This window comes from Peromyscus maniculatus, chromosome 8 (assembly GCF_049852395.1).
Source record: "Peromyscus maniculatus bairdii isolate BWxNUB_F1_BW_parent chromosome 8, HU_Pman_BW_mat_3.1, whole genome shotgun sequence".
Lineage (NCBI taxonomy): Eukaryota > Metazoa > Chordata > Mammalia > Rodentia > Cricetidae > Peromyscus > Peromyscus maniculatus.
This window is the reverse complement of record NC_134859.1, coordinates 17,962,765-17,988,038: the sequence shown is the minus strand read 5'-3', so window position 1 is coordinate 17,988,038 and position 25,274 is coordinate 17,962,765. Positions and strand designations below refer to the sequence as shown.

The 25,274-nt window shown below is 53.8% G+C and overlaps 4 protein-coding genes, 1 long non-coding RNA gene and 1 other non-coding gene across 12 annotated transcripts in view; 2 read left to right on the top strand and 4 right to left on the bottom strand.

Moving 5' to 3' along the window:
• Nucleotides 1–744: 744 nt before the first annotated feature.
• Mcrip2 (MAPK regulated corepressor interacting protein 2) lies at nucleotides 745–6,231 on the bottom strand. 6 transcript variants are annotated; one of them, XM_042283759.2, is made up of 6 exons: nucleotides 6,087–6,231; nucleotides 5,878–6,007; nucleotides 3,179–3,279; nucleotides 1,641–1,768; nucleotides 1,316–1,417; nucleotides 745–1,086 (listed from the first exon to the last, which is right to left on the bottom strand). In XM_042283759.2, the coding sequence occupies exons 2-6, from the start codon at nucleotides 5,959–5,961 to the stop codon at nucleotides 1,016–1,018; spliced, it is 486 nt and encodes a 161-aa protein (XP_042139693.1). In that variant the 5' UTR covers nucleotides 5,962–6,007; nucleotides 6,087–6,231; the 3' UTR covers nucleotides 745–1,015. The 6 variants fall into 6 exon arrangements, 5 of the variants coding, with proteins under 5 accessions (XP_042139693.1, XP_006978886.1, XP_042139692.1 ...); XM_006978824.4 differs by lacking the exon at nucleotides 3,179–3,279 and having other exon boundaries at nucleotides 6,087–6,230; XM_042283758.2 differs by lacking the exons at nucleotides 5,878–6,007; nucleotides 6,087–6,231 and adding an exon at nucleotides 5,609–5,870.
• A 1,191-nt stretch (nucleotides 6,232–7,422) lies between these two features.
• Nucleotides 7,423–13,675, bottom strand: LOC121831748 (uncharacterized). The gene is made up of 3 exons (XR_013053205.1): nucleotides 13,064–13,675; nucleotides 10,115–10,282; nucleotides 7,423–8,742 (listed from the first exon to the last, which is right to left on the bottom strand). It is a non-coding gene; the product is annotated as an uncharacterized LOC121831748 (long non-coding RNA).
• On the top strand, nucleotides 13,242–13,312 carry Trnag-ccc (transfer RNA glycine (anticodon CCC)). The gene has a single exon. It is a non-coding gene; the product is annotated as a tRNA-Gly (tRNA).
• On the top strand, nucleotides 13,659–15,197 carry Mettl26 (methyltransferase like 26). The gene is made up of 6 exons (XM_006978825.4): nucleotides 13,659–13,905; nucleotides 14,130–14,292; nucleotides 14,387–14,446; nucleotides 14,645–14,712; nucleotides 14,811–14,889; nucleotides 14,961–15,197. Exons 1-6 carry the CDS (start codon nucleotides 13,709–13,711, stop codon nucleotides 15,006–15,008), a joined length of 615 nt encoding a protein of 204 aa, XP_006978887.1. The 5' UTR covers nucleotides 13,659–13,708; the 3' UTR covers nucleotides 15,009–15,197.
• A 127-nt stretch (nucleotides 15,198–15,324) lies between these two features.
• On the bottom strand, nucleotides 15,325–19,822 carry Wfikkn1 (WAP, follistatin/kazal, immunoglobulin, kunitz and netrin domain containing 1). The gene is made up of 2 exons (XM_006978827.4): nucleotides 17,680–19,822; nucleotides 15,325–17,011 (listed from the first exon to the last, which is right to left on the bottom strand). Exons 1-2 carry the CDS (start codon nucleotides 17,857–17,859, stop codon nucleotides 15,533–15,535), a joined length of 1,659 nt encoding a protein of 552 aa, XP_006978889.1. The 5' UTR covers nucleotides 17,860–19,822; the 3' UTR covers nucleotides 15,325–15,532.
• A 131-nt stretch (nucleotides 19,823–19,953) lies between these two features.
• Nucleotides 19,954–25,274, bottom strand: part of Rab40c (RAB40C, member RAS oncogene family) — a 36,145-nt gene continuing 30,824 nt past the window's right edge. For both annotated transcript variants that reach the window (XM_015997569.3, XM_006978826.4), the window contains exons 5-7: nucleotides 22,994–23,071; nucleotides 22,538–22,760; nucleotides 19,954–21,782 (exon numbers count right to left, since the gene is read on the bottom strand). In XM_015997569.3, the coding sequence (XP_015853055.1) occupies nucleotides 21,502–21,782; nucleotides 22,538–22,760; nucleotides 22,994–23,071 (582 nt within the window). In that variant the 3' untranslated portion in view covers nucleotides 19,954–21,501. The remainder of the gene's footprint in view (nucleotides 21,783–22,537; nucleotides 22,761–22,993; nucleotides 23,072–25,274) is intronic.

The following is a 25,274-nucleotide window of genomic DNA, read 5'->3' as shown; positions in this document are numbered from 1 at the left end:
GATGGGGCATGCCTTTAACCCCAGCACTCCCTGAGTTCTAGGCCAGTCACTTATCTCAAAAATAAAAACAAAGAAGAGCTGGACAAAGCGGTAACTCCTGCTACTTACTCCCAAGAGTAAAGAGAAGATGTGGTTAAAAAGGGATGTCGCAATCCCAGCTACTGGGGAGGCAGGAGGATCAAAAGGCTGGTGGCACATGTCTTTATCACCAGCATTCAGGAGGCAGAGGAAGGTGGGCTTTGAGTGTTCAAAGCCTGCCTAGTCTACACAGCAAAGTTCAGGTCAGCCAGTTTTACACATTGAGACCCTATTCCAAAAAAAGGAGAGGATACAGTAGTAATAGTAAACAGAAGGCTGGGGTGTAGGTCAGTAGTAGGGCATACACCTCTTACCAAAAAAAGAAAAAAGAAAAAATGCCGGGTGGTGGCGGCGCACGCCTTTAATCCCAGCACTCGGGAGGCAGAGCCAGGCGGATCTCTGTGAGTTCGAGGCCAGCCTGGACTACCAAGTGAGTTCTAGGAAAAGGCGCAAAGCTACACAGAGAAACCCTGTCTTGAAAAACCAAAAACAGAAAAGAAAAAAAAGGACATACACTTCTCATGCTCATGCAAGCCCTGAATTCAACTCTGAGTATTATAAAGGGTTGGGGGAGGCTGAGGCTGAGAACAAGAGAAGTGGACACATGAACCCAACACACATATCCCCCCCCCCTCCCCCGGCTCCCCAGCCATTGACACTCTAAAGGGCAGTTTCTCAACTTTATTAGCCTGGGCTCCTCCCTGCCAGCCCCAGGGGCTGGTCCCTGGGCACAGTGAGCAGGACTGAGGTTAGACAGGTTTGGCCTCTGGCTCTGGCAGCTTGGGACAGCCAAGCCAAGGGAACAACAGGTGCAAAAGTCCCAAGGTTGGCACTTCAGGTGTGACCGGTACCCAGCCTGGCCACAAGGTGGACGGGCGCACCATGGTCCTCTTCGGGCAAAAGGTCCACTATGGCAGCATTCCCTCATGGACAGGTGTTAGGAACAGTTGGTGATTCTAGCCAGGAACTGCTGTGCCCACCACTCATCCAGGTCAATAGGTACAAAGTCTGTGGGGAGAATAAATGGTAGGCAGTGATGCCGCTTTCCAAGCTGGCCAGTACCTCTGCCCTCCAGCTGACCACAGCTCCTATAACCTGGACTCCAAGCATAGCACTCAATGGAAAATGGGGAAGTCTGACCCAAGACTACCCTCCCCAAGCCCCTGGGTTAGAACATGGTGGAGGGGTCAGGGTCAGAGAAGTCTTTGGGGGATACAGGGCATGGGTTAAGGCTCACTCTGCAGCCGGGGATCAGGAGAGCTCTCCACATACTGCACAGGACGAGGGCCACTCTTATCGGCAGGGCCGCCATCCAGCTGTCGCTCTACCTGCTGCCAGGCTGTGAAGGAAGGACAGTCAGAGTGAACCAGGCCCCTGGGATCCCTCCCACCCCAGAACCTGGACTGCAGCCCAGCTCAAGGAATGGACACGACCAGGCAGAAGCCAAAGAAAAGGCCAGCCAGGGGCGGCTAGAGTCAGGCTATAGGGGAAGGACAGAACAGAGCCAGGTCCACACTACTGGGACTCTATGGCCTGGGCCACACCCCCTGGTCCCTTAGTACCTTCGGACACAAATCGGACGTTCTCCTCGTGGGCCAATGTGTAGGTCTCTTGGCTTCCCTCGAGGGATGGGGATGTGGTGAGGGGCCGCCGGCCGTTCACTCGATTGAACACAAGCCTCGGCCCCGGACTGTGGGAGGGTAGGAAAGAGATACAGTTAGCACAGCCAGGTCCAGGAGCTACTGTGAAGGGTTCAAGAGCAGCCTCAGAACATACCCACTGCACCTGCACAGGCACAGACCCAACTAGACCCTTCCTTCACCATAGAGCAGCCACCCTAGCTGCTTGGGACAAGGCCTCTCTGCTGCAGATCCTGAGCCTTCTTCAGCTCAGCTCAGACCTGTAGCTCTGGGCCCAGGGAAGGGTGACTGTAAATCAGAAAGAGCCCCGGCTCTCTTTCCAGACCTTTGGCAGAGTACCACAGAGCACTCCTCCACTCCTGACTCCTCCCCACCCACAGAGCACTCCTCTACTCCTGACTCCTCCCCACCAATAGAGCACTCCTCCTCCACTCCTGACTCCTCCCCACCCACAGAGCACTCCTCCACTCCTGACTCCTCCCCACCCACAGAGCACTCCTCCTCCACTGCTGACTCCTCCCTACCCACAGAGCACTCCTCTTCCACTCCTGACTCCTCCCCACCCACAGAGCACTCCTCCTCCACTCCTGACTCCTCCCCACCCACAGAGCACTCCTCCTCCACTGCTGACTCCTCCCCACCCACAGAGCACTCCTCCTCCACTCCTGACTCCCCCCCACCCACAGAGCACTCCTCCTCCACTCCTGACTCCTCCCCACCCACAGAGCACTCCTCCTCCACTCCTGACTCCTCCCCACCCACAGAGCACTCCTCCTCCACTCCTGACTCCTCCCCACCCACAGAGCACTCCTCCTCCACTCCTGACTCCTCCCCACCCACAGAGCACTCCTCCTCCACTCCTGACTCCTCCCCACCCACAGAGCACTCCTCCTCCACTCCTGAGTCCTCCCCACCCACAGAGCACTCCTCCACTCCTGACTCCCAGCCAGGCAGGCTTCCAGGAGCCTGGTTTCAACCTCTGCCTGATCGGAACTCTAGCCCATGACACCCTCTCCTTCTAGAGATGCCCCCACAGACCCAGTCACCTCAATGACACCCCCACTGTCGGCAAGCAAACCAAACAAGGATGCATCAATATTTGCCCTTCCCTCCCTGGCTGGCCCCAGGCCCCAGGGAGATGAGCACAGAACGCTGGGGAGGGACGTCTCTGCGTGGGAAGAATATGGCCTTAAGCCCGGCCCACTCCTCAAGGCAAGAAAAAGGGGCAACTTGAGTGAGACGTCCCCCCATAGCCCTGTGCTGCATTCTACACTCAGGGTGAGGGGCGGCTGAGGCCCTCCCAGGCCAGCAGGCCCAGGGCAGGGCAGGAATGCGCCATCCCAGTGGACTGGCTGGCGGCAACTGGCCAAGCCCTGTGCTCATGAAGCCTGGGGAGGGGCCGTGGAGGGAATGGGGCCGCACCTACAGTAGGAGGTGGGAGCCGGAGTCCTGGGCTGCACCTGCCACTCCGCCAGGCACTCGCGGTCCCCGTAGGCCTGCTCGCCTTCCTGGGCTCAGGTGGCCCACGCCGCTCTGGCTTCCTCCTCAGGTCAGAGGGGCACTAAAATAAAGAGGAGGGTCTTGAGGGGCACAGGGTCCTGCCAGCCCCAGGGCTGGCAGGGTCTGGTGGCTACAGAAATCTTAGATGTGCAGGTGGGGACCACAAGGAGGCAGGACCCTCCCAGACCCATAGGGTACCTGAGGTTTCGGGGCACCAGAGGGCATGAAAACACTCTTAATGGAAATCCCCCCTTGCCTGCAACCACCTACACCCCAAAGGGGTTCAAACTTCAGGAAAGCATGAGGGCTCGACATTGATTCTTTTTACATGTGTTTTTGTTTTGTTGAAGCAGGGTCTAGACTCCCAGAAATCGCCCTAAGTACCAGGATGCAGATAGGTGTGCACTACCACGCCTACCTACCTGTGACTTAGCTTGATTCTTAAGGAAGGAAATCCCAGCCAGGGGCTGTGAATAGTAAGGGATCAAGGTGGTGGCCCTGGAATTGCAATGGGGCCCCAGAGGGCAAGGACTACAACCCCAAAGCTAAGCCCCGCCCCACCCTGCTTGGAGGCCATAGTTATGTAAGACAAGGCTCTGTAGGGGAAAGGGCACCAGTCCCAGAGTGCACCTGTAACCACTCCTGGGGACACTGACTGAAGCGCCAGGCCATAGTGCCCACGGACCTCTCATGTACTCTCCTACCCCCTCAAGGTGACTGGTCACCCATTTTTCAGCCTGGGAAGAGAAACTTCCTGCCTGTGTCACACAATGAAGGGGATCGACTTCAAGACCTAGCACTATTCTGACCCCAGTGCTCATAACTTGGACTCAGCCCCAATTCTCTTCTGCCTGGTGGTCCCTGAACGTTCTTCCATCTACTTCTGGGGGCAGGGGAGGGGGCAGGTAATCAATCACAGGACCTCATCTTGAGTCTCTCCCGTCTGTCTCTTGCCAGGAGAAAGAGTATGTCAGAGGCACCCCTGGCCATCATCACAGGCAACACCCATACTCAACCATTTAGTGGGTTGAAAGATTGGAGATTTAGCAGGAGGGTGACCAGTGCCTCCCATGTTCCCTCCTCCTGGAGCTAGTCAGAGAGAGATGGTAGCTGAGGAAAGGCTCCAAGGGAGACAAGACAGGGAAGGAAGTGGGTGGACACAGGCGATTTTGAAGGATGCCCTTGAGAAGATGCAGGGTTAGTTGTGGAAGCCCTATAGGAGCTGGAGATTACCAGTCCAGGGACCAGAAAGGGGCAGCTAACTTCCCAGAAGCCTCAGAGGGAGTAGGGAGGACACCTGGCCCTACTCTATAGCTCCCAGTGCACACAAGTACTTGGAGTCAATATCCCTCAGGCCTCAGGCGCTCTAACTGGCTGTGATGGGTGACTTCAGGCCTCTACACCAGTTTAGCTTCCTGTTTACAGTAAACAGCCAGTGTTGGTGTCCCTTGCCACTTAAGAATGTCACTGCCTTGTCCTCCTCCTGGATACCACCCCCAAATATTGCCACAAACCTGTCCTTGCTGTCCCCCAACAATGAAGACTTAAAAGGTGGTTTCCCAGGTAAGAGATGGACTGGTCACCAAGGCTACTCCAACTCCATGCTGACTGCTTTGTGGTTATACACCCACACCACAGAGCCTTCCCAGAGATAGGGCAAGGAGGACGGACATACACTGATACCATTGGGATACCCCTAGGCCCTGCTCATCCCATCCCCAGGACAGACCTTTGCATGAGAACTTAACATCCGGAATGGAGCAGAGTTGCCAACACGCCTCTCTAGCAGGAAGCCCTCAACTCCGCCAGAACAGCCAACATAATCCACACAGGTGCCTCCCACCTATGGCATCCGAAGCCCAGTAGCTGAGAGATAAGAGGGGCTAAGCCGGTCACACCGACTCTCCAGCTGAGGCTAGTCTTGGCCTCCAAAAGATTATCCTCAACTTGTGCTCCCTCTGAGACCCTAGAGCCCTTAGCTGGTCACACGCCACCTATACCAGAGTCTTGAGCCCAAAAGCCTACATGCCTGCAAAGATCAGGAGCAAATTCTACCGGCCCAGGAAACAGTAAATTGAGCCAAAGAAGTGTAAGGTTCGGCCCTGAAGGAGTGGGATCCCATCCAGGTCACAATAGCTGAAATCCAAAGTGGCCAGGGATGAGCTTCCCTGGAGCCCTTGGCACACCGCTGGTTAGGAAAGTCAGGAACTGTTGGGTCTGACAGGCACTGGCACCTGCTGGGGAGGAGAGCTGCAGTGCCCCAGGGTATCAGTGAAGGGCAGGGACCTGATAAGGCCCGAGGGGAACACGTGCAGTTTTTTTTTTTCTGCAAGGACAGGGCCTAAAGACCTTGAGGGCCAGAGCCTTGGGCAACTTTCCCCAACTCTGACCTCTTCCCGCTTCCCAAGGGGTCCAAGTTGGCGGCCCAAGGTCGCCAGGTCCCTCGGTCTTGGGTACCTGCAGTCCTTGACAAGCAGGAGCAGTCGCAAGCTCGCAAGGCCCCACGTGGCCACCAGGGCCCACGCAAGCCAGCTGGGCCCTGGAGTAGCCAGCGAGCCGGAGCGCGCGGGCCGCCCGCGCCCCGCCCCCTGCCCGCCAGGACGCGTGGTCCCCATCAACCTTCTCCAAGGTCACCCTCGTGCCGGGCGGCCCCGCTCACCTCGCCAGGGGCCAGGGTCCCTGAGGCTGCGCCGAGGGCTGCTCGCGCGTGGGTAGAGCGGTCGGCGGCGCGGGCTGCCGGCATTTCAGGAGCTCGCCGAGCCTGCTCTCTACCTGCTGCTGTGTGGGACCTGCGGGCCGGGCGGAGGGCGCGTCAGCCGCCGCGGGCCAGCGGTCAGGACGTCCCGCCTGCCCGCCCGCCCTGCGCACCTGTGCGGCGCTGCGCGACCAGCTTGCTGGGCCCCTTGGTGATGGTGTACATGGTGCGCAGCTGCTGGATCCCGCACCCTCCACCAGCTTCACTCTGCGGTCCTTGGGGCGCGGGCCCTTTAAGGACGGAGGACAAACGGGGAGGGGCGGAGCGACCCACACACGCCCCCTGCCCTTAAAGGAACCGCGCCCACTGGGTAGTTTTTCCAACCCTTTAGAAAATTGGCCAAGACAGTAGATTTGAGCCAGGGGCGGGGTGCATTCACCAACTAGTACGCCAGAGTGTGAGCCATCTCCAGATTGGAGCGTGTGTGTGTGTGTGTGTGTGTGGGTGGGTGTGTGTGTGTCTGAGATTTCTGGAGAGGGAGGCTCTTCTAGAGAGGGAGGAGCGTCTGTGTGCTGGGGCCTGTGCAAACCTTCAAATCAGTATTCCAGCTATTTGAGGCCCCTCAGCCAAGTGCTTGGACAAGCCTGCATTGATGGGAATCATCGTTGTCTTGGGCCTGCTTAGAATGACTGGTCTAAAAAGAAAGAGGAGTGTTTAAGTAGATATGAAGTTCTGTGACTTTCCCCAGTGGATGAGAATATTAAGGTTGCCCTGCAGGGAGGTTATAGAACTCAGGGGACATCCAACCCTAATGTACTAACCTCTCCTCAAGGTTATGTCCTGAGCCTTCCTGGAGGTGGCCCCCTTTTCCAACTACTGGGGAAGCTGAAAACCAGGTCCCCACCTGGTCTGTGGGCAGAGCCATAGGATTTCCCAGTATACCCGGATGGAAGGAAGAACCCCAGCATGGGTGGAAGCAGCCTGACCCCTCCAATTGTCCTTAATGACCCGTATGAAATGAACGCTGAGCTGAGAGCTGTAGAGCGAGGCTTGAAATGTATCCCCCAAGACTGCCACTGCCATTCGGCCTGAAGATCCCTATGGCCATGTTTGAAAAGGGTCAGGCAGCTGGAACCAGGGACTGGGGGGAGGGGCAGGTCTTCTGTCAAGTCTTGGGCCACTCAAGCAAGAAACACAGTGGGAAAGGGGTGAGGGTAGGTAGCTGATCCACCTCAATTCCAGTGTACCCCAAAACACCTATGTGGTTTGACAGTGGAACTCCTGGGGACTTCTACCCAAGATGGCCAAGCTGCCATACTTCTTCCAGCCCAGGGCACTCTCACAGAGTGTTCTCCAGAGCAGGGCTGGAGAACAAAAGGCCTCCTCCCCTTCTCTAGCTCTGTGAAGACTCAGTTGAGTGTGTGACATGTACTAGGGAGGCATGCAAAATGTCTGCTCAGCTGAGATAGGACACCAACCACAGACCAAAGAAAGAATTCCAGCCAAATCTAGTTGGTGAATCAGTGATTTTATTGAGGTCACTTATGGAGCGTGTAAGAGCAGGACTCTCTCACCTCCTGAAGTGTAGGTGACAGACAGCTCAGGAAAGCTGACCTCCTTCCCCAAGCCTCCTCTCTCCCAGCGGTTGGCTCCGGATTACACAGCCTTGGGGAGGGCACATGTGCATGTGAGGCTTTCCTGAGCTTCACAAGATTCAAATTCCCTAAGCTTCTTGAGTCTCAAGCGCTTCCCTCCTTCATTCAGGAGGCAATGTTTCAATCCCCAGGAAATAACTATATACCAGGCCTGTGGCTGCAAAGGCTGAGTGGGAATATGGGAAGAGATTGACAGCTCCCCACCCCCACCCCCAAGCCCTGCCCAGGGAGTCAAGGCCTGGGCATGTATGGAAAGAAAGGGTCACTTCCTGGCTAAATTAGTCCATTCCCACTTCCGCAATGCCTGACCCGCCCCCGCTAGTAACCAAAGAGCCAGTCCCTCCAAGGCCACTGTAGCCTGAATCTGGTGGCCTTGAGCATGCTGCTCTTAATCACTCACACATGGTAGGGAGGCAGGATAGGACACTGGGGCCTCATGCTGGTTTTTGCAGGTACCCCTGGAATGACAGCCATACTGAGCTGGGTTTTGCAGGTTCCCCTGGAATGACAGCCATACTGAGGGCAGGAGCAGGAAGGATCAGTTAGACCAGAACTGAAGCACAGTAAGGGAGGTACAAGGCCCTGGTGTGGGGAGTTTGCATACCACACACTGACAGAAGCTCTCTGGAAACAGATTCTCTACAAAGAAATTCGCAACCCCTACTAGCTACTACGGAAAGCCTAAAGCCCAGCATCAAACAACCTCCCCGATGGACAAACTCAGCCTTTGCTTAAATAATTGTTGGCCAGAACTAGAGGGCATGACATCTAGTCAGCAGCTGCATCAGAAGTCCAAGGCTGGGTGCAGAAGCCTTCGCAGGGCTCTCAGGTGGCCGGGCGAGTTCTGAGGCTAGGGCATAGATAGGCAGGTGAGGCCGAGATGAGGAAATCTAGTGGTCCCTATGGAGCAGGAAGCTGAGGAAGTGGAAGGCACGCTGGAGGGGCAGATAGCCCGTTGGGGGATGGTCTTACCAGTCAAGTCTTTCTAGATGCACTAGACCACTCACTGCTGCCTGAGGACGGAGCCTTGGTGGGGTACCAGTTGTGAAAGCTGATGTCTGAGGGTTATGGAAGATCTCAGCTAGAGCCATAGTGAGATGGAACTGGATGGATCCTCTATCCCGACTATGCCCTTTTCAGAGAAAGACATGGGGATCTGGACACAGAGGAGTAGCTGTGAAAATGAAGCAGAGACCGAAGTCACAGTCAAGTCGCCAAAGCTGATGGTATTGATAATGATCAGAAAACTGTTATTCTGGACTTCTGACCTCCAGAACTGTAACAAAATGAGTTTGTTTTCAGCTCCCAGGCTTTGGGTTAATTTGTTACAGTAACCACAGAGGGCACAGCAACGCAAGAAGAGCAACAAGGGCTTGTGGAGAAGTCTCAAGGACATTGGACTCCCTGTGGGATTGAAGAGAGGAACTATAAACACACAGGACTGGGCCAAGTAAAGAGGCTGAGTCCTGCTCAGTTCAGGGTGTGGTGAGACAAAGGGAGAATGTAGTGGAATTGGACACTCATGTATCAAGTGTTGCCCAAGCTCTGCCTCTAAGCCATACCCAAGACAACAGGGAATAGGTAGAAGTGGGCCCAGAGAAGGAAGCCAGGACAAAGGCCAAGGCTAGGAGAATGTGGAAGGACCAGCGTATAATACGTTCCTAACACAACACAAAATCCAAGACCTGATGCTCTCAAGGGCCCTGATAATTTGGTAATAAAGATAAACACATTTGGAAAAGCCAAAATTAGCTCCAGGAACTGGCACTTCTGATCTTTGGTTTTGTTTGTTTGTTTTTTTGTTTTGTTTTGTTTTTGTTTTTTTCAGACAGGGTTTCTCTGTGTAGCTTTTTTTTTTTTTTTTGGTTTTTCGAGACAGGGTTTCTTTGTGTAGCTTTGCGCCTTTCCTGGAACTCACTTGGTAGACCAGGCTGGCCTCGAACTCACAGAGATCCACCTGCCTCTGCCTCCCGAGTGCTGGGATTAAAGGCGTGCGCCACCACTGTGTGCCACCACTGCCCAGCGCAAGCTTTTTTTTAAAGGTTTGTTTATTTATAATGTATGAGTGCTCTATCTGCGTACACCTTTACACCAGAAGAGGGCTCAGATCCCACTATAGATGGTTGTGAGCCACCATGTGGGTACTGGGAATTGAACTCAGAACTTCTGGAAGAGCAGCTAGTGCTCTTAACCACTGAGCCATCTCTTCAGCCCACAACTTAAGCTTTTATGTCTCTCAACCTTTATAAATTTTACATCTTTTTTTTGTGAGTTTCTTTTCTGAATCGAGTAACAAGGAAAACTGTAAAACTCTAACTATGTAGTCTACAACCCCATCAGAGACCTGAAAAGGATAAAATATTACCTGAGTAAACAGGAAGTGCAGAACAAGCAACTTCCAAAACTATAGAAATGACAGACACAACTGGCTTCCTAGACAGTCACCCAAGCTTCTTTGAAATGTTGGAGCATCCATCTTTGGTCTACAGGCCTAGACTATCTGACACACTTTTCTATGAAGCAGAAATTTTGAAGGAGTGGCCAACCTTATTTTGGCAAAGTTCAGCAGTTACTTTCTTTTGTGTCCTGCTTGTCCAATTTGGACAGCACACTGTTTGCAGTCCAAGGCAAGGCAAGAACTCCATACGTAGCTTCTTCAATGCCCATCATCTTCTTTGAAGTAGATTAGTGCTGCCAGGATTAAACGTGTTTCACTGTCATGAAAAGGCTTATGTTATTAAAACATCTTAAATGTCATGTTCTGTAGATCTCTGAAGTGTTTGAAGACCACCTACCTAAAATACAACTCTGTTTAACCTTGAAAACATACCTAACATGACTACAAGTTTGATTGTTATAGGTAACTATAGGTAACTAACCTGCATTTCTCAATTATCTTAAATAGTTTATAATAGTAGCTTTCAAGGACTAGAACTTTACACTACATTTTACATGAATTGCATAGGTATGATACCTTAAACAAGAGCAGAAGCATATATACAGTATGTTGTAACAAAATAATCTTAAATTTGTACAAAATCCACACCACTGTGTTGTGTGATATTAGTTTAAGATGTGTTGCATTCTTTTATGTTACATTTGATTAAATCTGTAAAGCTGTGTTACTTTGCCTGCCTAAAACACCTGATTGGATGCCAGGCATGGTGGCGCATGCCTTTAACCCCAGCACTCAGGAGGCAGAGGCAGTCAGATCTCTGTGAGTTTGAGGCCAGCCTGGTCTACAAAATGAGTTCCAGGATAGGCTCCAAAGCTACACAGAGAAACCCTGTCTCAAAAAACCAAAAACCTGCCATTCTGACAGGTGTAAGGTTGTATCTCAGAGTCATTTTGATTTGCATTTCTCTGATGACTATGTTGAGCATTTCCTTAAATGTCTTTTAGCCATTTCAGTAGTTTTTCTTGATTTCCTCCTTCATATCTGTAGACAAGATTTTCAGGAGGTCTTTCCCATTTGAATCTAATCTTTTCCAATCTTGATGGTACCCATATCTTTTCTTCTCCTGTAGAAACAAAAGCAAAACCTCTTTCCCAATGTAACACATATCCTGGTTTCCGTTCTGAGATCAACACTTTAAAATATACAGGCTGATTTAATTCAGCAGTTTTTTCCCCCTACTATCCAATGTCTCTCTGCAGCTCTTATTCCTTTCTCACTAGCATTAAAAAATTTAAAGTTAATAATAAGTTGCAGAATTGTGTAGTATGTCTGTAATAGGCTTTATGTTGTACTATGCAAAAAACTGTTCTATTTTATTACAGACATACGCTGGAGCATTGTCTTAATTTGTAAAGGTATTCCTAATATAAATGTAACTTCTTTTTTTCGTTGTTATTATTTTTTTTTTTTCCGAGACAGGGTTTCTCTGTGTTGCTTTAGAACCTGTCCTAGAACTCATTCTGCAGACCAGGCTGGCCTTGAACTCATAGACTTGCCTGCCTCTGCCTTCTGAGTGCTGGGATTAAAGGCGTGCTCCATCCCCCACCCCCGGGACAGGATTTCTAATAAATGTGTAATTACAGATGCTGACCTGAAATGGTAGACTTGAATTTGATATCAGGACTTGCAAGAGGCCCCCTTGAGTGTTTCCCGACAAGGGATTATCTTGTTTTTCCCTTGCTGATCTGCCTTCATTAGTCCAATGCCAGCCTTTGCCACACTTTCTGCATATTCCAAAAGGCTGGGGCCTTCTTTTTGGACTATCTCTAGAAGAAACATTGTTTCTAGGAACACCTTGCCTACAATCCCCTTTGAAATGGCCTTGCTTGCCACAGCCAAGACATATGACAGTTTGGCTTTTCTTTTCTTTTTGTTTTTTGTTTTTTTTCCAGACAGAGTTTCTCTGTGTAGCTTTGAGCCTTTCCTGGAACTCAGTTGGTAGCCCAGGCTGGCCTCTAACTCACAGAGATCTGCTTGGCTCTGCCTCCCGAGTGCTGGTATTAATAGGCGAGCGCCCGGCGGCTTTTCTTAAAACTTTAGAGATTACTTCTCCTATTATAGTTGCATAATAACTATGAGCTCCAATATCAGCAGTATTTCTCTCTCCCTCTCTCTCTCTCTTTCTCTCTCTCCCTCCCTCCCTCCCCCTCTCTTTTTAGTTTTTTTGAGATGGGGGGGGGTTTCACTGTGTAGCTTTGGAGCCTGTCTGGAACTTGTTTTGTAGACCAGGCTGGCCTCGAACTCCCCACCACCGCTGGGCCTCAGCAGTATTTCTAATCCATTCTATTGGTGCTGATCCTGCCTTCAAAGGCCTGATTACCCCATTTGTATTCTGAATTAGCATTTTCAAAAGCCAAAGATTCAATTAATATTTGTCTGACTTCTGGATCTGATACTATTTTATTTAAAACTGAGGTCAACTTTGCAAAAAATCAGTGAAGGCTAATTTGGACCTTGTATAATTTTAGTAAATGACTTCAGACCTCTCACCAGATTGTTTAACCTTGTCTACACTCACACCCCTGGCCACTCCAGCTGACTGGACACACTTTTGGACAGACACCTCAACAGCAACCCCAAGCAGGAGCCATGCTCAACCCTAAGCGGTATGATGTAGTACCGGACAAGAGTAGCCAATGTACGTCTGGGACATTTTCTAAAATCCAGCCCTGAGACATGGATAATCCCACAACCCGGGCCCACGCCAGGTGACCACCAGCAAAGTACCCTTATCTACACACTCGTCGCCTCGAATTTCATTTCACTGTCATTGACCGCCTCCTGCTGGACCTGGAGCTGGAGCCAGCCGTTTGAGCATCACACAAAGTTCATCTGAGCCACAGCTGTCCCAGATGTCCTGCGTCTGGGGCCCCGAAGCTCCACTCGGTTACCACCCACTACGACCACGCCCTCAAGGCTTGGCGGGTCGGACGTCAGGACCTGACCGCTGCCCCATAGCTTCCAAGTGCTTGTGACTGCTATGGTTTCCACGGCGCAGAACTAAATCCTAGCTGTCTATGAAACTCGCGTCCCCCACCTTTCCTCCTTTTCAAGGGCCGCCAACAACACTTCGGGATCCAGTGCGCTATCCTGTCTTGCAAACTCTTGTCAACCAAGAACTGGAGCACAAAAGAAAAGACGCATGCGCAATGCTGTTGCATTGGTCAGTGTACGTCACAGTTCGTATATCCTGTGGACGGCCCAGACACTCAAGAGCGCCGCTGGTGTAGTGGTATCATGCAAGATTCCCATTCTTGCGACCCGGGTTCGATTCCCGGGCGGCGCAGTCTGTTTTTGCTTTTCTGTTCATCGCTGATGGGCCTTGTAATCTGAACATCCTTCATAAAAAGGTGTGGCGCAAACGCAACAAACAAACTTTCAATGTGACAAACACGCTGGAAACACTGGCCCTGACAAGGTCCTGCAGCTTAGAGACTCCGGTAAACCACAGCCTGCCTCTACTGGAGATTTGATACCTTGAGACCTACAGCCAAGCCCACCCGCCGGCCGGTCTCCGGCCCGTGTGGACCCTTTAAGGAGTTGAGCGGCCTCCTGACAGTTTCCCTGCATCAGGCGGCCACTCGGTACGACCACAACTCCCGTAGTGCCCCGCGCAAGAGCTGGACCACAGCTCCCGTCGTGCCCCGCGCGCATTCCTAGTTGGGCTAGCAGCGCCGCTGCGATGATGGTGGCTGCAGCTGCTGAGCGAAACAAGGAGCCCATCCTGTGCGTGCTCCGCCAGTATGTGGATCCTGCCCAGCGCGGCGTTCGCGTGCTCGAGGTGGCCTCGGGCTCCGGCCAGCACGCCGCGCACTTTGCGCAGGCCTTCCCGCACGCCGAGTGGCAGCCGTCGGACGTGGACCAGCGATGCCTGGACAGGTGCGGCGGCGCGGTGTCTCCCACTTGCGGTGGCTTGGGTCTGAGCGTCCGGCGGGGCTGGCCGACGGGAAGAGAGGGCGGGACCAGGTCTGGGTGCTGGACCGAGGAAGTGGACGCGACCGGCTGCAGGGTCGACAAAACTACCTGCTGGCCGCTCCTTGGGATTTAGCCCCTGAGCCACTGAGGGGCACGGCTGGCCCTAGCCCACGCGCTGCTCTCCACAGCATTGCCGCCACCACTCAAGCCCAAGGGTTGTCCAATGTGAAGGCCCCGCTGTACCTGGATGTGACCTGGGAGTGGGAGCAATGGGGCGGGATCCCGCAGCGATCGCTGGACCTGTTGCTCTGCATCAATATGATCCACATCAGCCCCCTGAACTGCACTGAGGTGAGGACCACTGTGGAGTCCAGCTTTCATGTTGCAGGGAGGGAGGCCTGAGTCTTGAGCGCCCAGTCCAGCTGACCCTGCCTCCTCTCTTTAGGGGCTTTTCAAAGCAGCCGGACAGCTGCTTAAAACCAAGGCTGTGCTGATCACCTATGGGGTGAGTGACCCTACCTTAAGAGGCCCCTAGCAGCCTTAGGTGTTCCCCAGTCGCTAGTTGCCCTGAGGCTGGGCCCTTGCCCTTTTCTTTCTTGGGAGCAGAAAGCGGGTGTTCCTTGCATACTCTGGATCCCAGCAAATCAGCCCCATGGGGACGACTGACCTTGGGTCTGTGGACTGTGTCTCCTTGTTCCCACAGCCCTTTGCAGTCAATGGGAAGATCTTTCCCCAGAGCAACGTGGACTTTGACCTGACCCTCAGATGCAGGTCAGACCTGGGTGGGAGGGGGCTTGGCTCAGAGGGCAGGTGGGCTGGATGATACCTTCAATTCTGCAAGTGACCTCTCCCTCCCTCCCTGACTGCAGGAACCCAGAGTGGGGGCTTCGTGACACAGCTCTCCTGGAGGAACTAGGCCAGGCCAGTGGCTTGGTCCTGGAGAGGATGGTAGGCAGGGCAATGTGGGGGTGGGTATTCTCCCTGTGACTAAGGGCCACTCCAGCAAAGTGTTTTTCTAGGTGGACATGCCAGCCAACAACAAGTGCCTGATTTTCCGGAAAGAATAATCTATTTCCTACCTCCCATGTGCCTGCATCTCTGTCAAAGGTTCTGTCATGGCACAAGCCCCTCCCTCATTGAGTCATTCCTCGGGATAAATGAGCCCCTCCTAGTCTGGTGGCCACAGTGCTACAGAGAACCTGGGTCCAGTGGGCCTTGAAATAAAGCCGTTCCAGCCCACTGTGGGACATCTGTAACACAGCTTGCTGGGAATACCTGGGGGAGGGCGAAAGGGGCTTGGCCTGAGGGAAGATTGGGACTTGGAGGTGGCTGAAGCAGGACTGAGCTGGCTTCCTCCTATGTCCCTGGAGAGAAACTTGTAGGTCTGTAGGAGGGCCCCCAAGAGTGACTCAGTGCTAGTTGATAACCCTCAAGCAGAAACTGGAGCTCCATCTCCTCACAGGACTCCAACTGAACAACAGACAGTGGTGGTAGGGGGCGGCAGCGAGAAGAGACCCAGAGGCTGTGAATCCCACAGGTACAGACTTTTATTCAGCAGGAAGGAGGGCAAGGATGGGGATTACGGATAAAGCTAGTCTTGGAAGCGGTTGAGCAGTTCACAAGCCTTCTTCTCAAGCAGCTCTGCGATCTTCTTGACTCGCTTCTCGCTGGCAGCTCGGACATAGCTGTTGGCATCCAACATGGCCACCCCTTCCCGAACCTCACCCATGATGACCAGAGGCCCGTCACCAGCTGTCACATTGGGGCACGGGCAGGCCCAGTCCATGCCACTCAAGGTCACCTCCAGGTATTTGGTGCCCAAGAACTTGAGGCCCATCTTGTCGTCTTTGAGCACGTCATCTAAGGCCACCCGAGCAATGCCACCCGCAGCCTCCGGCTCCTCCAGTACCTCTGTGAGTCGACCCACAATGGCAAAATCACTCCGGCACAAGCTCAGAGCTAGCTTGCTCTTGAGGCGGCAGGCACGACATGGTGGTGTGCGTGGTACAGGGCAAGCATCCTCGCAGCTCTCCCGGCTCTCAAAGTTATTGCTGTTGCCTTCACAGCCACTGTAGACAAAGGGGTGGCACTGCTGTAGCAGTGGACTGTAGGCCCAGCGTGGCTCCCAGCCCTGGCAGGGGCCCTGAACTGCAGGTAGTGTACAGGCGTCCCCAGGACCGCGAGCACAGGCCTGCTGGCATGCCTCGTAGGTCTCGAAGCCCCGGGCAGCTCCGTCACATTTGAGGGCTGGGAAGGTCATGCAGCTGCCTCGCTGTGGGTCAAAGCGCCAAAGGACATGATGAGGGGAGGGGGGCCCGACACAGGCCTGTGTGTCAGGCTGGCACTCAGCCAGGGCTAGGACACCTGGGTCCCTGTCCTGAGTATTTGCCCGCTGCAAAACCGAGAGGGGGAAGTCGGCCCGCAGCAGACCCGCAGCGTTACGTGCAGTGCAGGTATACAGGCCTGCATCCTCCAGCTGGGCATTGTAGAGCACGAGCTGCCCGATACTGGTGACAACCACGTTGCCATACATCTGGTCAGGGCGCATGATCAGGTTCTCCCGCTGATGGCTCTGCTTCTCCCAGGTCACAGCAGGTGGTGGGCGGCCGCTGACGTCGCAGTGGAGGCTGGCCGTCCCCCCGACGTGGACCGCCTGTGGTGAGGGGCTGGTGTACAGGGCAGGTGGCATGGGGGCAGCCCCGGGGGTTGGCCGAGCAGTGGTCTCAGGTGGTCCCGGGCTGCTGAGTGGCCAACTGAGAATGTGCTTGCAGGGCACAACGTGCAGGCGGAGACCCCGCAGGCAGGCCTCCGCGTCCATATAGCAGCGGTTGTAGTAGGTGAGGCCGTCAGAGGCGCAAGTGAAGCTGGGCTCCTTCTCACAGCGGTCACGGCAGCGGCACACCGGCTGTCCGTCCCAGATGTCACAGTCAGAGCCCTGTTGTGGGCACTGGAAGCCTTCGCAGGAGGCTGCCGTCTCAGGTACTGCTGGGCCGCCGCCGGGGAAGCGGGCCGCCACGCAGCTCTGCAGCCCACACACATTGGTGCAGCACTTCTCGGATGCCGCGCAGTCCTGAGGGACAGGGACAGTTTAGTGGAGCCCTGACCCCTTCCCAGCCTTGCCCTGCCCTGCTCTCCACCCAAGAAGGGGCTGCCTCTCCTAAAGCCTGCTTCTCTGTGGAAAATGGTAGCAGTACTTTCTCAACAGTATGAGCAGCAAGGCCCCGTGTGTCACCTTATTCAACCCCACTGAGTAATCCTCAGCACCCCCAAGCAGGCCTCCTTAGCACCCCCGCTGCCGATGGAGCAGTGCGCTAGCAGCTGCGGCTCTGCCATCAGAGGGCGCACCACTTAGGGAGTTCTTTGTCCCCTTCTCAGTCTGGGATGTGAGGAAGGGACCACAGGCAGGGCAGGCCAGGGCAGGGCAGTACTATTTGCAGGGGTAGGTCAGAGGCCTGGGTCCACATGACTCAAGAAAGAAAGTGGTGCTTAGGCAGGCTAGAGACAGTATTGGTGAGGATCAATCAGTCCAGGAATTGGAGATGTGCTTCTTCTTCAGACAGGTGAGGGCAAAATGGTGGGGGTATCCTTTGAACCCTGTGTACAGGTCATGGCCCCAAATCCAGGGAAATGAGTATGGAGGGCCCTGGAGAAAGCAGACTCGTAGGGTTGGGGTCTACTCCACCCACTGAGGAAAGAGCTGGGGCGGGGTCTAGGATCCCATGAGATGCTAGTGCTCACCTGGTCCCTGGTGCACTCACGCTCACAGGTGCTCTGGGCGTCCACCCACAGGTGGGGGCTGAGCTGGTTGGGGCACATGCCAGGGTGGCTTCCAGGCTCTGGCAGCAGGTTGGTCTCCGAGGTCAGATGGATGAGCACGATGACAAAGAGCAGAGGCAGGAGTGGCTGTGGGGCAGGCATGGGGACCACAGGGCCAGGGGGTGGGAGTGTGTGGCCACCAGCCACTCGTGGAGCCAGGACTCCCTACAGGCATCCACCTTACAGGGTCCTGGGCCTAGGATTGCTACCCCTGCCTCAAAGGACCCTCTTCTGTGACTCTTTGGCCCAACCCCCCCAAAGGCTAGAGCACACAGCTGATGCTCCTTTCTGGCAATGTGAATGGGTATTCTGGGGTCTCTCAGAACCTGTCCACAAAGTACTGGCTGGCCCTCTCCCAACCACTGTGGGTGGCTCACAGGCTCTGGTCAGCATAGGACTGGGAATGGAAGAAGAGGAAGGGCCGGGGAGGGGCCAGAGGCCCTGAAGCTCAGAGCAACTGACCACTAGGGTCACCAAGGGGCGGAGAAGGGCTGGCTAAACCAGGGAGGGGGACGCTGTAATCCGAGCCCCTCCCTCTAGGAGCTGGAGCCCAGCAGGGATCAAAGTCTCCTTAAAGACCCTCCCACCCTCTACCCAGGGAGGAGGGGCAGGGCTGGGAGATTTCAGCTTTTGTCCTCAGCCCTCCAGTCTCCAGCCCTAGCTGACTACTAGCCTGGGTTTTCTCCAAAGGCAGCCGAAGATGGCACCTGTCACAAGGGATATTAAGGCACCTCTTCAGCTGGCAGGTGGTAGAGAGAGGTTCTGTTCTCTTCCAGGACCCTTCCCGTGCCACACTTACCAGCAGGTCTTGGCGTAGAATAAAAAACCTGCTAGGGTGCCTGGCATGGTGGTGCATACCTGTAATCTCGGCAGTGAGGGGAAATGGTGGCAGGAGGGTCCAGACTGAGCCCAGCCCAGCCTGGCTACATAAGGAGACACTGTCTCAAAAAAACAAAAACAAAAACCAGCCCTGTCAGGCTTGGGCCAGCTCACCAGTTGAGGGCACAGCTCCTCAGCAGGATTTGCCCTCCCAGCCACACCTGTTTCTCTAAAACAGGGTTCCTGGCTGCACTGCCAGGGTGCTATGCCACTGAGTGCCTTCAGATGGGCAAGGCAGGTACAAAATAAAATGACTGTCTTGTCTGCACACTGGCCGAGAGTCTCATGGCAGTGGTACCTAGTATACACAAGGGCTCAGCGAAGCCACCAAACTGACCATACATAGGACTGGATATGTGGTTGTCTCAAGGGATGGCCAAGCGCATCCTTCAAAGAGAAAGCATCCTAGATGTTGCTCAGGGATCTAAGTACATTCAACCCTTGCCCCAACAACCCACCACGAGGGCCAGCATCCATTCTCTAACTGGACTAGAGGCTCCACCACTGTGGGGGAGGGCAGGGAGATCAAAGCTGGTGGCAAGACAAAGGGCCTGCCTGGAATCTGCCTTTCCAAACCCTTTCTGTGGCTCCAGAGGTCCCCAGGGAGTGGTTTTCTCAGAGACAGGAAGGAAAAAGTCTGTGTGACCCTTTGTCTGACCTCCTGACCCAGGAGGCAGGGTAATAAGAGCCTGGTCTGGCCAGGAGATCAAGAGATGGCTACCAGGCGCCACTGTCTGCTGTCTTACAAAAGAGCTGTGGGTGAGGGGGCAGGGATGCTCCTGAGGAAAAGTGCAGGTGGCATCTCCGCCAGAGGCCGTACTCAGAGTGGACTGTACCGCCCCACTCAGCTTTGCCTTCCAGTGTATCAGACATAACCCTAGCTGAGCAGGGCCCTACAGAGCCCGTAACCTGCTAGATGCTTTCCTTTGAAAGGTACCAACTCCAGGTCCCATTTGCAGATGCTCCTGAAGCTGTGTTCATAACTATGTGAGGCGGTCTGCTGTGGGCTATGAGCAAAGGCTCTGTGAATGGTCAGGCTGCCTGATGCTGGCCTGGCCAAGATTAGACCCCAGGAGACAGTGTGGCTTGTAACCAGGCCTGGCTACTCTGTGGCCGGGAATGTGAACCCAGTGGATGGATGGCTGCAGGTCACCAAGGTCAGCTGCTGGGGACAGTTAACAAAGCCTGGGATCATTCTGGCAGGCACAAAGCAGTGCTGACTCCTGTGGCAGAGCACACTTCCAGACACCCCTCACCACCCCCAACAAACCACAGCCCAATGAAGCCAGACTGATGTTCACAAAGACAGACATGAGCTCACTGCTGAAGTCCATTTACTGTACAAAGAATAAGAACAAAGAACCCAGGAATGGTGGAGTCCACAGCAGCAAGGGTAGTGTTGATGGTGTGCACGCAGGCCAATCCAGGTCCTCCTCAAAGTCTATACCATTCTATCCACGATTCCAGAGAAAAGGTCTCTATCAACAGCAACAGGACCGGTGGGGAAAGGTGATGCTTGATTGTATCCAGCCTCTGGGGGAGGTCCCAGGGGCTGCTGCTTATCAGGCAGTTCCCACAACCACAGCCCTGTCCCTACAGGCATTAACCCAATCTCCCAGAACAGCAGGCTGGCGCTGTGTCTACCAATGCCCTAGTAACATCCATGGCAAGATGGTCTTAGGAAATGTGCACTAAGAAGGTCCCCAGTAAGGGGTCATGGCTCCTGCTATGGCCAGGGCCCTGAAGGCAGGAGGTAGAGTTAAGCACCAGCGTGCCTGAGGGCTGTGTCACCAGGCAAGGACAGGGAAGCAGTCACACAGGACATCCACTGGGGACATCATCCCACAGGGAGAAGGCTGACTAGAGCAGACTGGGGTGGGAGGAGCATTGTGGAGGAATAGTCCATGGCTTCAGGAGCTGCTCCAGCTAGTGGGTCCCTAAGGAGGGGCTTGATGTCCACACCTATGGTTGAGGCTGCTGTTCCAGAGATGTCACTAAGAAATAGGTTAAAGATTCCAGTGACATGAACTTATAGGCAGAAGGGCCACAGCAGGCAAGGAGCAGCTGTGAAAGTTGATGAGCACAAGCTGCTAGACACTGGGGTCCTAGGCCCTGTGCCCAAAGCCCAGATACCACTGGAGGCCATCAAGCACTTAAGTCTGCAGAGAGCTCTGCCTCAACCTGGATACTGAGTGTAAACATCACCCAAAGTGCCAGGGCACAGTGAGGGGGATCCCAGTGGGGATCCCAGGTGCAACCAACTTCTCTCAGGAGCAGAAACCTTGCCTATGTCCAGCATACTGACCACCTTTGTCAGAAATGGAAGCTGGAGCCAAGACTGCTGCCAGGAGCATCTGGAATACACCACGGCCCCATCCGTTTCCCACTGGCCTCTGAGCAACATCAACACCCAGGAAGGGTGTTTATAAATCCAACGATCATCTGGCTTCAACGCTGAACCCTCCATCACTGCTTCACCCCCCCTTCCCTGACATCCTGAGCTTCCCCAACGGCTGATGTGGCTATGAGGGGCATCCGGGCTTCCCTGACAGCCCTTTAAAAATGTACAAAACAGGTAAAATGTTCTCCATATAAATAAAGGGGAGCCAGGCTCACTCCCAGCCTGGAGTCCGGGATCGGTTCAGACCTGGTCCCCGTAGCACCAGCAGCCCTGCTGCCCGGCCTGTGGAGCGTGTTCTCTCCTGCACGCCCCTCCCTCCACTAGCTCAGGTGTGGAGGAAAGCCTGGAGAGACCCAGGCAGGGTTGTGTAGCCAAGTCTTCCTGCACGCAGCAGGGCCCAGTGCCTGGCCAGGAGTGCTCCAGCGTAAGCCCCGAGTCTGAACAGGCGGCACCCACAGGTCCCGCTAGGAGATCTTGCAGTTGCTCCGAGAGCAGTTCTGGGGTGGGCTCTGGGGGGGGCGGATGGACTTGGATCTCTTAAGGCTGTTGCCCTTGCTGCCACTGCCCCCGGCCCCACTTGCCAGGGAGTAGGAGCGGCCGTGCATCATGACAGCGTTCATGCCGTTGGCCATGGAAAAGGACTTGAGGTGGCTCTTGATGGTGACAGGCAGTGGGAGCTTGTCAATGAGGTGCACAGGGGTACAGGATACAATGGCGCGGCAGCAGAGGTCCTGCAGGCTGAAAACTGTTGAGGGGGGGAAGATGGAGGAAGGAACAGATAGGTAATGAGGTTTTGTGAGGAGAGCTGTTGAGAGGTTCATGATCCTCAGACTACCTGTCAAGCCTGGCTGAGTCTCAGAACTCCTGGTGGCTTCACCAGCTCAGGGCTCCTGGATGCTCCACTATCTGCCACTGGTTGGCTCCTGTCTCCTGCCTTCTTAAAGCAGAAAATACTACAAAGTGCTGCTGGGAGAGGCCAGTCTGTCCAGCTGCTCTATGAGACTGGGGGTGGGTGAGGAGGCAGACTAACTTTGGAATGCAGCCCTCGCGATAGCTCTGGTTGGAGGTTAACTCAATCTTGCCTGGCTATATTTGGCAGAAGTCTTTTGGCCCAAGAGAGGGATTTAATTGCCCTGTTCTCCTCTGTGGCTTCATCTTAGGGTAACATTGTAACCATCTTTGTGCCTAGCAGTGAGCCCTACTGGAAAGTACCCTGAAAATCAGGCCATCACTAGGGGCTTCTGTCAAGTGCTTGGCATGGACAGTGATAAGCATGGCTGAGCTACAAATACCACCATCAGTGAAGGTGACTGTGCAGAGCTCTGCTCTCAAAGCATGGCAAGGGAAGAGATCACTTGCTTGAGGTCTGGGCAGGCAGCCCACGTGACTGCAGCTCTTAAGAGACAACCCATCATTCTACTATGGATGCCTGTAGCTCCACCATCAGCCTCCCCTGACTCCACTAGCTAGCAGCCTATCAGAACTAAGTCTCAGTCCCACCTCGATTGGGCCTCCAGATCTTCTCCATGCCATGCCGCATAAGCACGATACGAGAGAGCTCAGTGAAGGACTCAATGACGTTGAAGTTGCACAGGGGGCTGACTTCAAAGAAGGTCATGCAGTTCTTCTCTGCGTAGGCTCGGGCCTGCTCCGTTGGGACTTGCCGCTTGAAGGCCAGGTGCAGCCGATTTCCAACCAGGATCCGGGGAACACCAGGTGCATGCTTAGGAGGGGTTCAGAACTTAGCAGAGGCACAGTGACATGCCACCCCCACCCCTTGGCCATAGGCAGGGCTCCTAGTGTTTGCATTCTGCAATGAAGCAAGTCCAGGAAGATGTAGATGGAACCAAGTAGATGGTGGAGTCCAGTTTTTATTGCTGAACAACACTCCCAGGCATGCCCCAATCACAGCTTGGTCCTACAGTCTCTCCTGGAGAGGCACAAACCCACACCTACCTCATCGATCTCCTTGATCCACCGGTCAATGCCATCAAAGGACCAACGGTTGGTGATGTCATACACCAGGAGGATTCCCTGTGAGTTAGATGGATGGAGATTATTCACAGGTGTGTGTGTGTGTGTGTGTGTGTGTGTGTACGCAGGGCTAGAAATATGGCCCAGAAGACTTTACAGATCATTAGTATGGCCATGAGCTACAGGCGGGAAATGTACTTGCCACCCAACAGGGGAGCAGCAGGAGGGGACCTTCTGTGAGTTCAATAGGCCCAGCCCACATACGCCATCCTGTCCATCCCCTGAGAACATGGCTGGAGCAGAAGTGACTTTGTAACAATTTTTTAAATCCAGGCCAGTCACAGGCATTACTCTGAAATCATTCAAAAGCCACACAGGCTAAGCCCCCCCCACCACAGGTCTAAGCTTTGGTTAGGGGAGGGCTGTAAAGAACCACAGAACTCACTAGAGTGCCAAGCATTCTGGAAGTCAGGCCATCAGCAAACTCTGCTCTAGGGGCACCTGGGGCCGAATGGAGGCAGCTCTGAGTTTTTCAACTCCAAACTTGTACAGCAGAATGTCAGTCACTCAAGGAGCAGTAGTCAGTGAGAGCTGCCCCAATCAGGATTTGCTACAGGGCCTTTCCTGCCACATCCCTTAGAGACCAATTACTGGGAGCTCAGCTCTAGGCTGTCTTCGCCTGCCTCAAATATCCCAGTGGGGCTACCATCATGGACTCTCCAGCAGGGGCGATACTGAGCACACTGCTCACCACAAAGGGTTACCACCGTGCCAATCCGCCTCTCATCCTATGAGCTAGCTGCCTTTGAGAGTTCAGCAATCAGAGTCCACCCACTGAATCACCCACTCCTCTCCCACAGGTTCTCATACGCGGAGGACAGAGAAGGGCAAAGATGGGAGGTGGAGGAGGGAATCAGAATTGCCATTTCTGAAACACTCAGCCTAGCCCCAAGTCCTACTGAGACAAAGGTACCCTTACCCAGAGACAGGGAACAGGCCTGGCTCAAACAGGGCAGCAGCTGGGGAGGAACTTCTCTAGCCTGGAGGGGCCCCGTCCACTGAGAGGAGCCAGACTGGAACTGTCAGACCTCAAGGCGCCAGGTCAGTGGGTGAAAAATATTATTATTTATAATAACTACACATGGCAGAGATGGTGGTCCACATTTTTATCCCATCACTCAGGAGACTGAGGCAGGGCATTGCTGCAAACTGGAAGCCACTCTAGTTACTAGTCTAGATAGCTAGGTCTAGGCCAGCCAGAGCCGCATAGCAAGACCCTGACTCAAAAACGATGATGGTCTAAAGTGGGCGGTGGTGGTGTACACTTTAATCCCAGCACTCTCTGAGTTCAAGGCCAGTGTGGTCTGCAGAGTGAGTTCCAGGACAGCCTGGTGCTTGTGTGTGTTCTCTCCTTGACTCTCAATGCAAAAAAAAGGTAAAATAAATAAATAAAATTAAAAAAAAAAATAAGATATTCATCGTTTCTCTTTTCAAAGAACAGTGGGGGAGAGTGGTGGCTTGTGTATGTCACTCCAGCAGTTGAAAGCCTAGAGGAGGAGGGTCCCTGCAGAGTTTGAGGCCCACCTGGGCTATGTAGTATGAGATCCTGTCTCAAAAATCGGGGAGCAGAGTTGTGGAGATGGTTCAGTGCCTAATAGCACTGACTGTTCTCCCGAGGACCCTGATTTGATTCCCAGAACCTACACAGCTGCTCAGAACCAGCTGTGACCCCAGTCCCGGGGGACCTGAGGCCCTCTTCTGACCTCCATTGCTACCAGGCCTACAAGTGGTACACAATCATACATGCAGGCAAAACATCCGTACACATAAAATACATTAAAAAAAGAGAGAAGTGAAGAGGGGCCTGTAGAATTCATCCTTAGCCTAATGTTCCTCACTTTCCTTTTCTCTGAAAGCATCTAGACTTCAGACTACGCTTCTTCCTCAGGGTCTGCCCCTTTTGTTCCCAAGGCTGTTCCTGACTGTCTAGAGGTAGGGTCTGAGCCTGGGGGTTATCTGGCTCTTCCAGAAGTTTGAGGTGCATCCCAATGGGACTGAACTTCCATTCACACCCCTCATGTAGAAGCAGCACAGGATCTAAAGCAGTTCTGTTTACACAGGTCTTAACTACTTCCCCTCTGGTTTCAGACTGGTTAAAAAAAAAAAATCTGAAAGCATGTAGGGGATCCCAGAGAACATGGAATAGCTAGCCACAGCATCCATGGGACTACACATGCACGGTGCTCTTCTACAGCCAAGACAA

Excerpts from the sequence above, each read along its gene's own strand:
- Wfikkn1 (XM_006978827.4), bottom strand. The coding sequence starts at position 17,859 with ATGCCTGCCCCACAGCCACTCCTGCCTCTGCTCTTTGTCATCGTGCTC. Across the intron at positions 17,012-17,679 it reads GTGAGTGCACCAGGGACCAG|GACTGCGCGGCATCCGAGAA; the intron begins GTGAGCACTAGC and ends CCTGTCCCTCAG.
- Mettl26 (XM_006978825.4), top strand. The coding sequence starts at position 13,709 with ATGATGGTGGCTGCAGCTGCTGAGCGAAACAAGGAGCCCATCCTGTGC. Across the intron at positions 13,906-14,129 it reads GACCAGCGATGCCTGGACAG|CATTGCCGCCACCACTCAAG; the intron begins GTGCGGCGGCGC and ends TGCTCTCCACAG. Across the intron at positions 14,293-14,386 it reads GCCCCCTGAACTGCACTGAG|GGGCTTTTCAAAGCAGCCGG; the intron begins GTGAGGACCACT and ends TCCTCTCTTTAG.
- Mcrip2 (XM_042283758.2), bottom strand. The coding sequence starts at position 5,833 with ATGGGGACCACGCGTCCTGGCGGGCAGGGGGCGGGGCGCGGGCGGCCC. Across the intron at positions 3,280-5,608 it reads CCCTTGGGAAGCGGGAAGAG|TGCCCCTCTGACCTGAGGAG; the intron begins GTCAGAGTTGGG and ends TCTTTATTTTAG. Across the intron at positions 1,769-3,178 it reads AGTGCCTGGCGGAGTGGCAG|TCCGGGGCCGAGGCTTGTGT; the intron begins GTGCAGCCCAGG and ends ACCCTCCCACAG.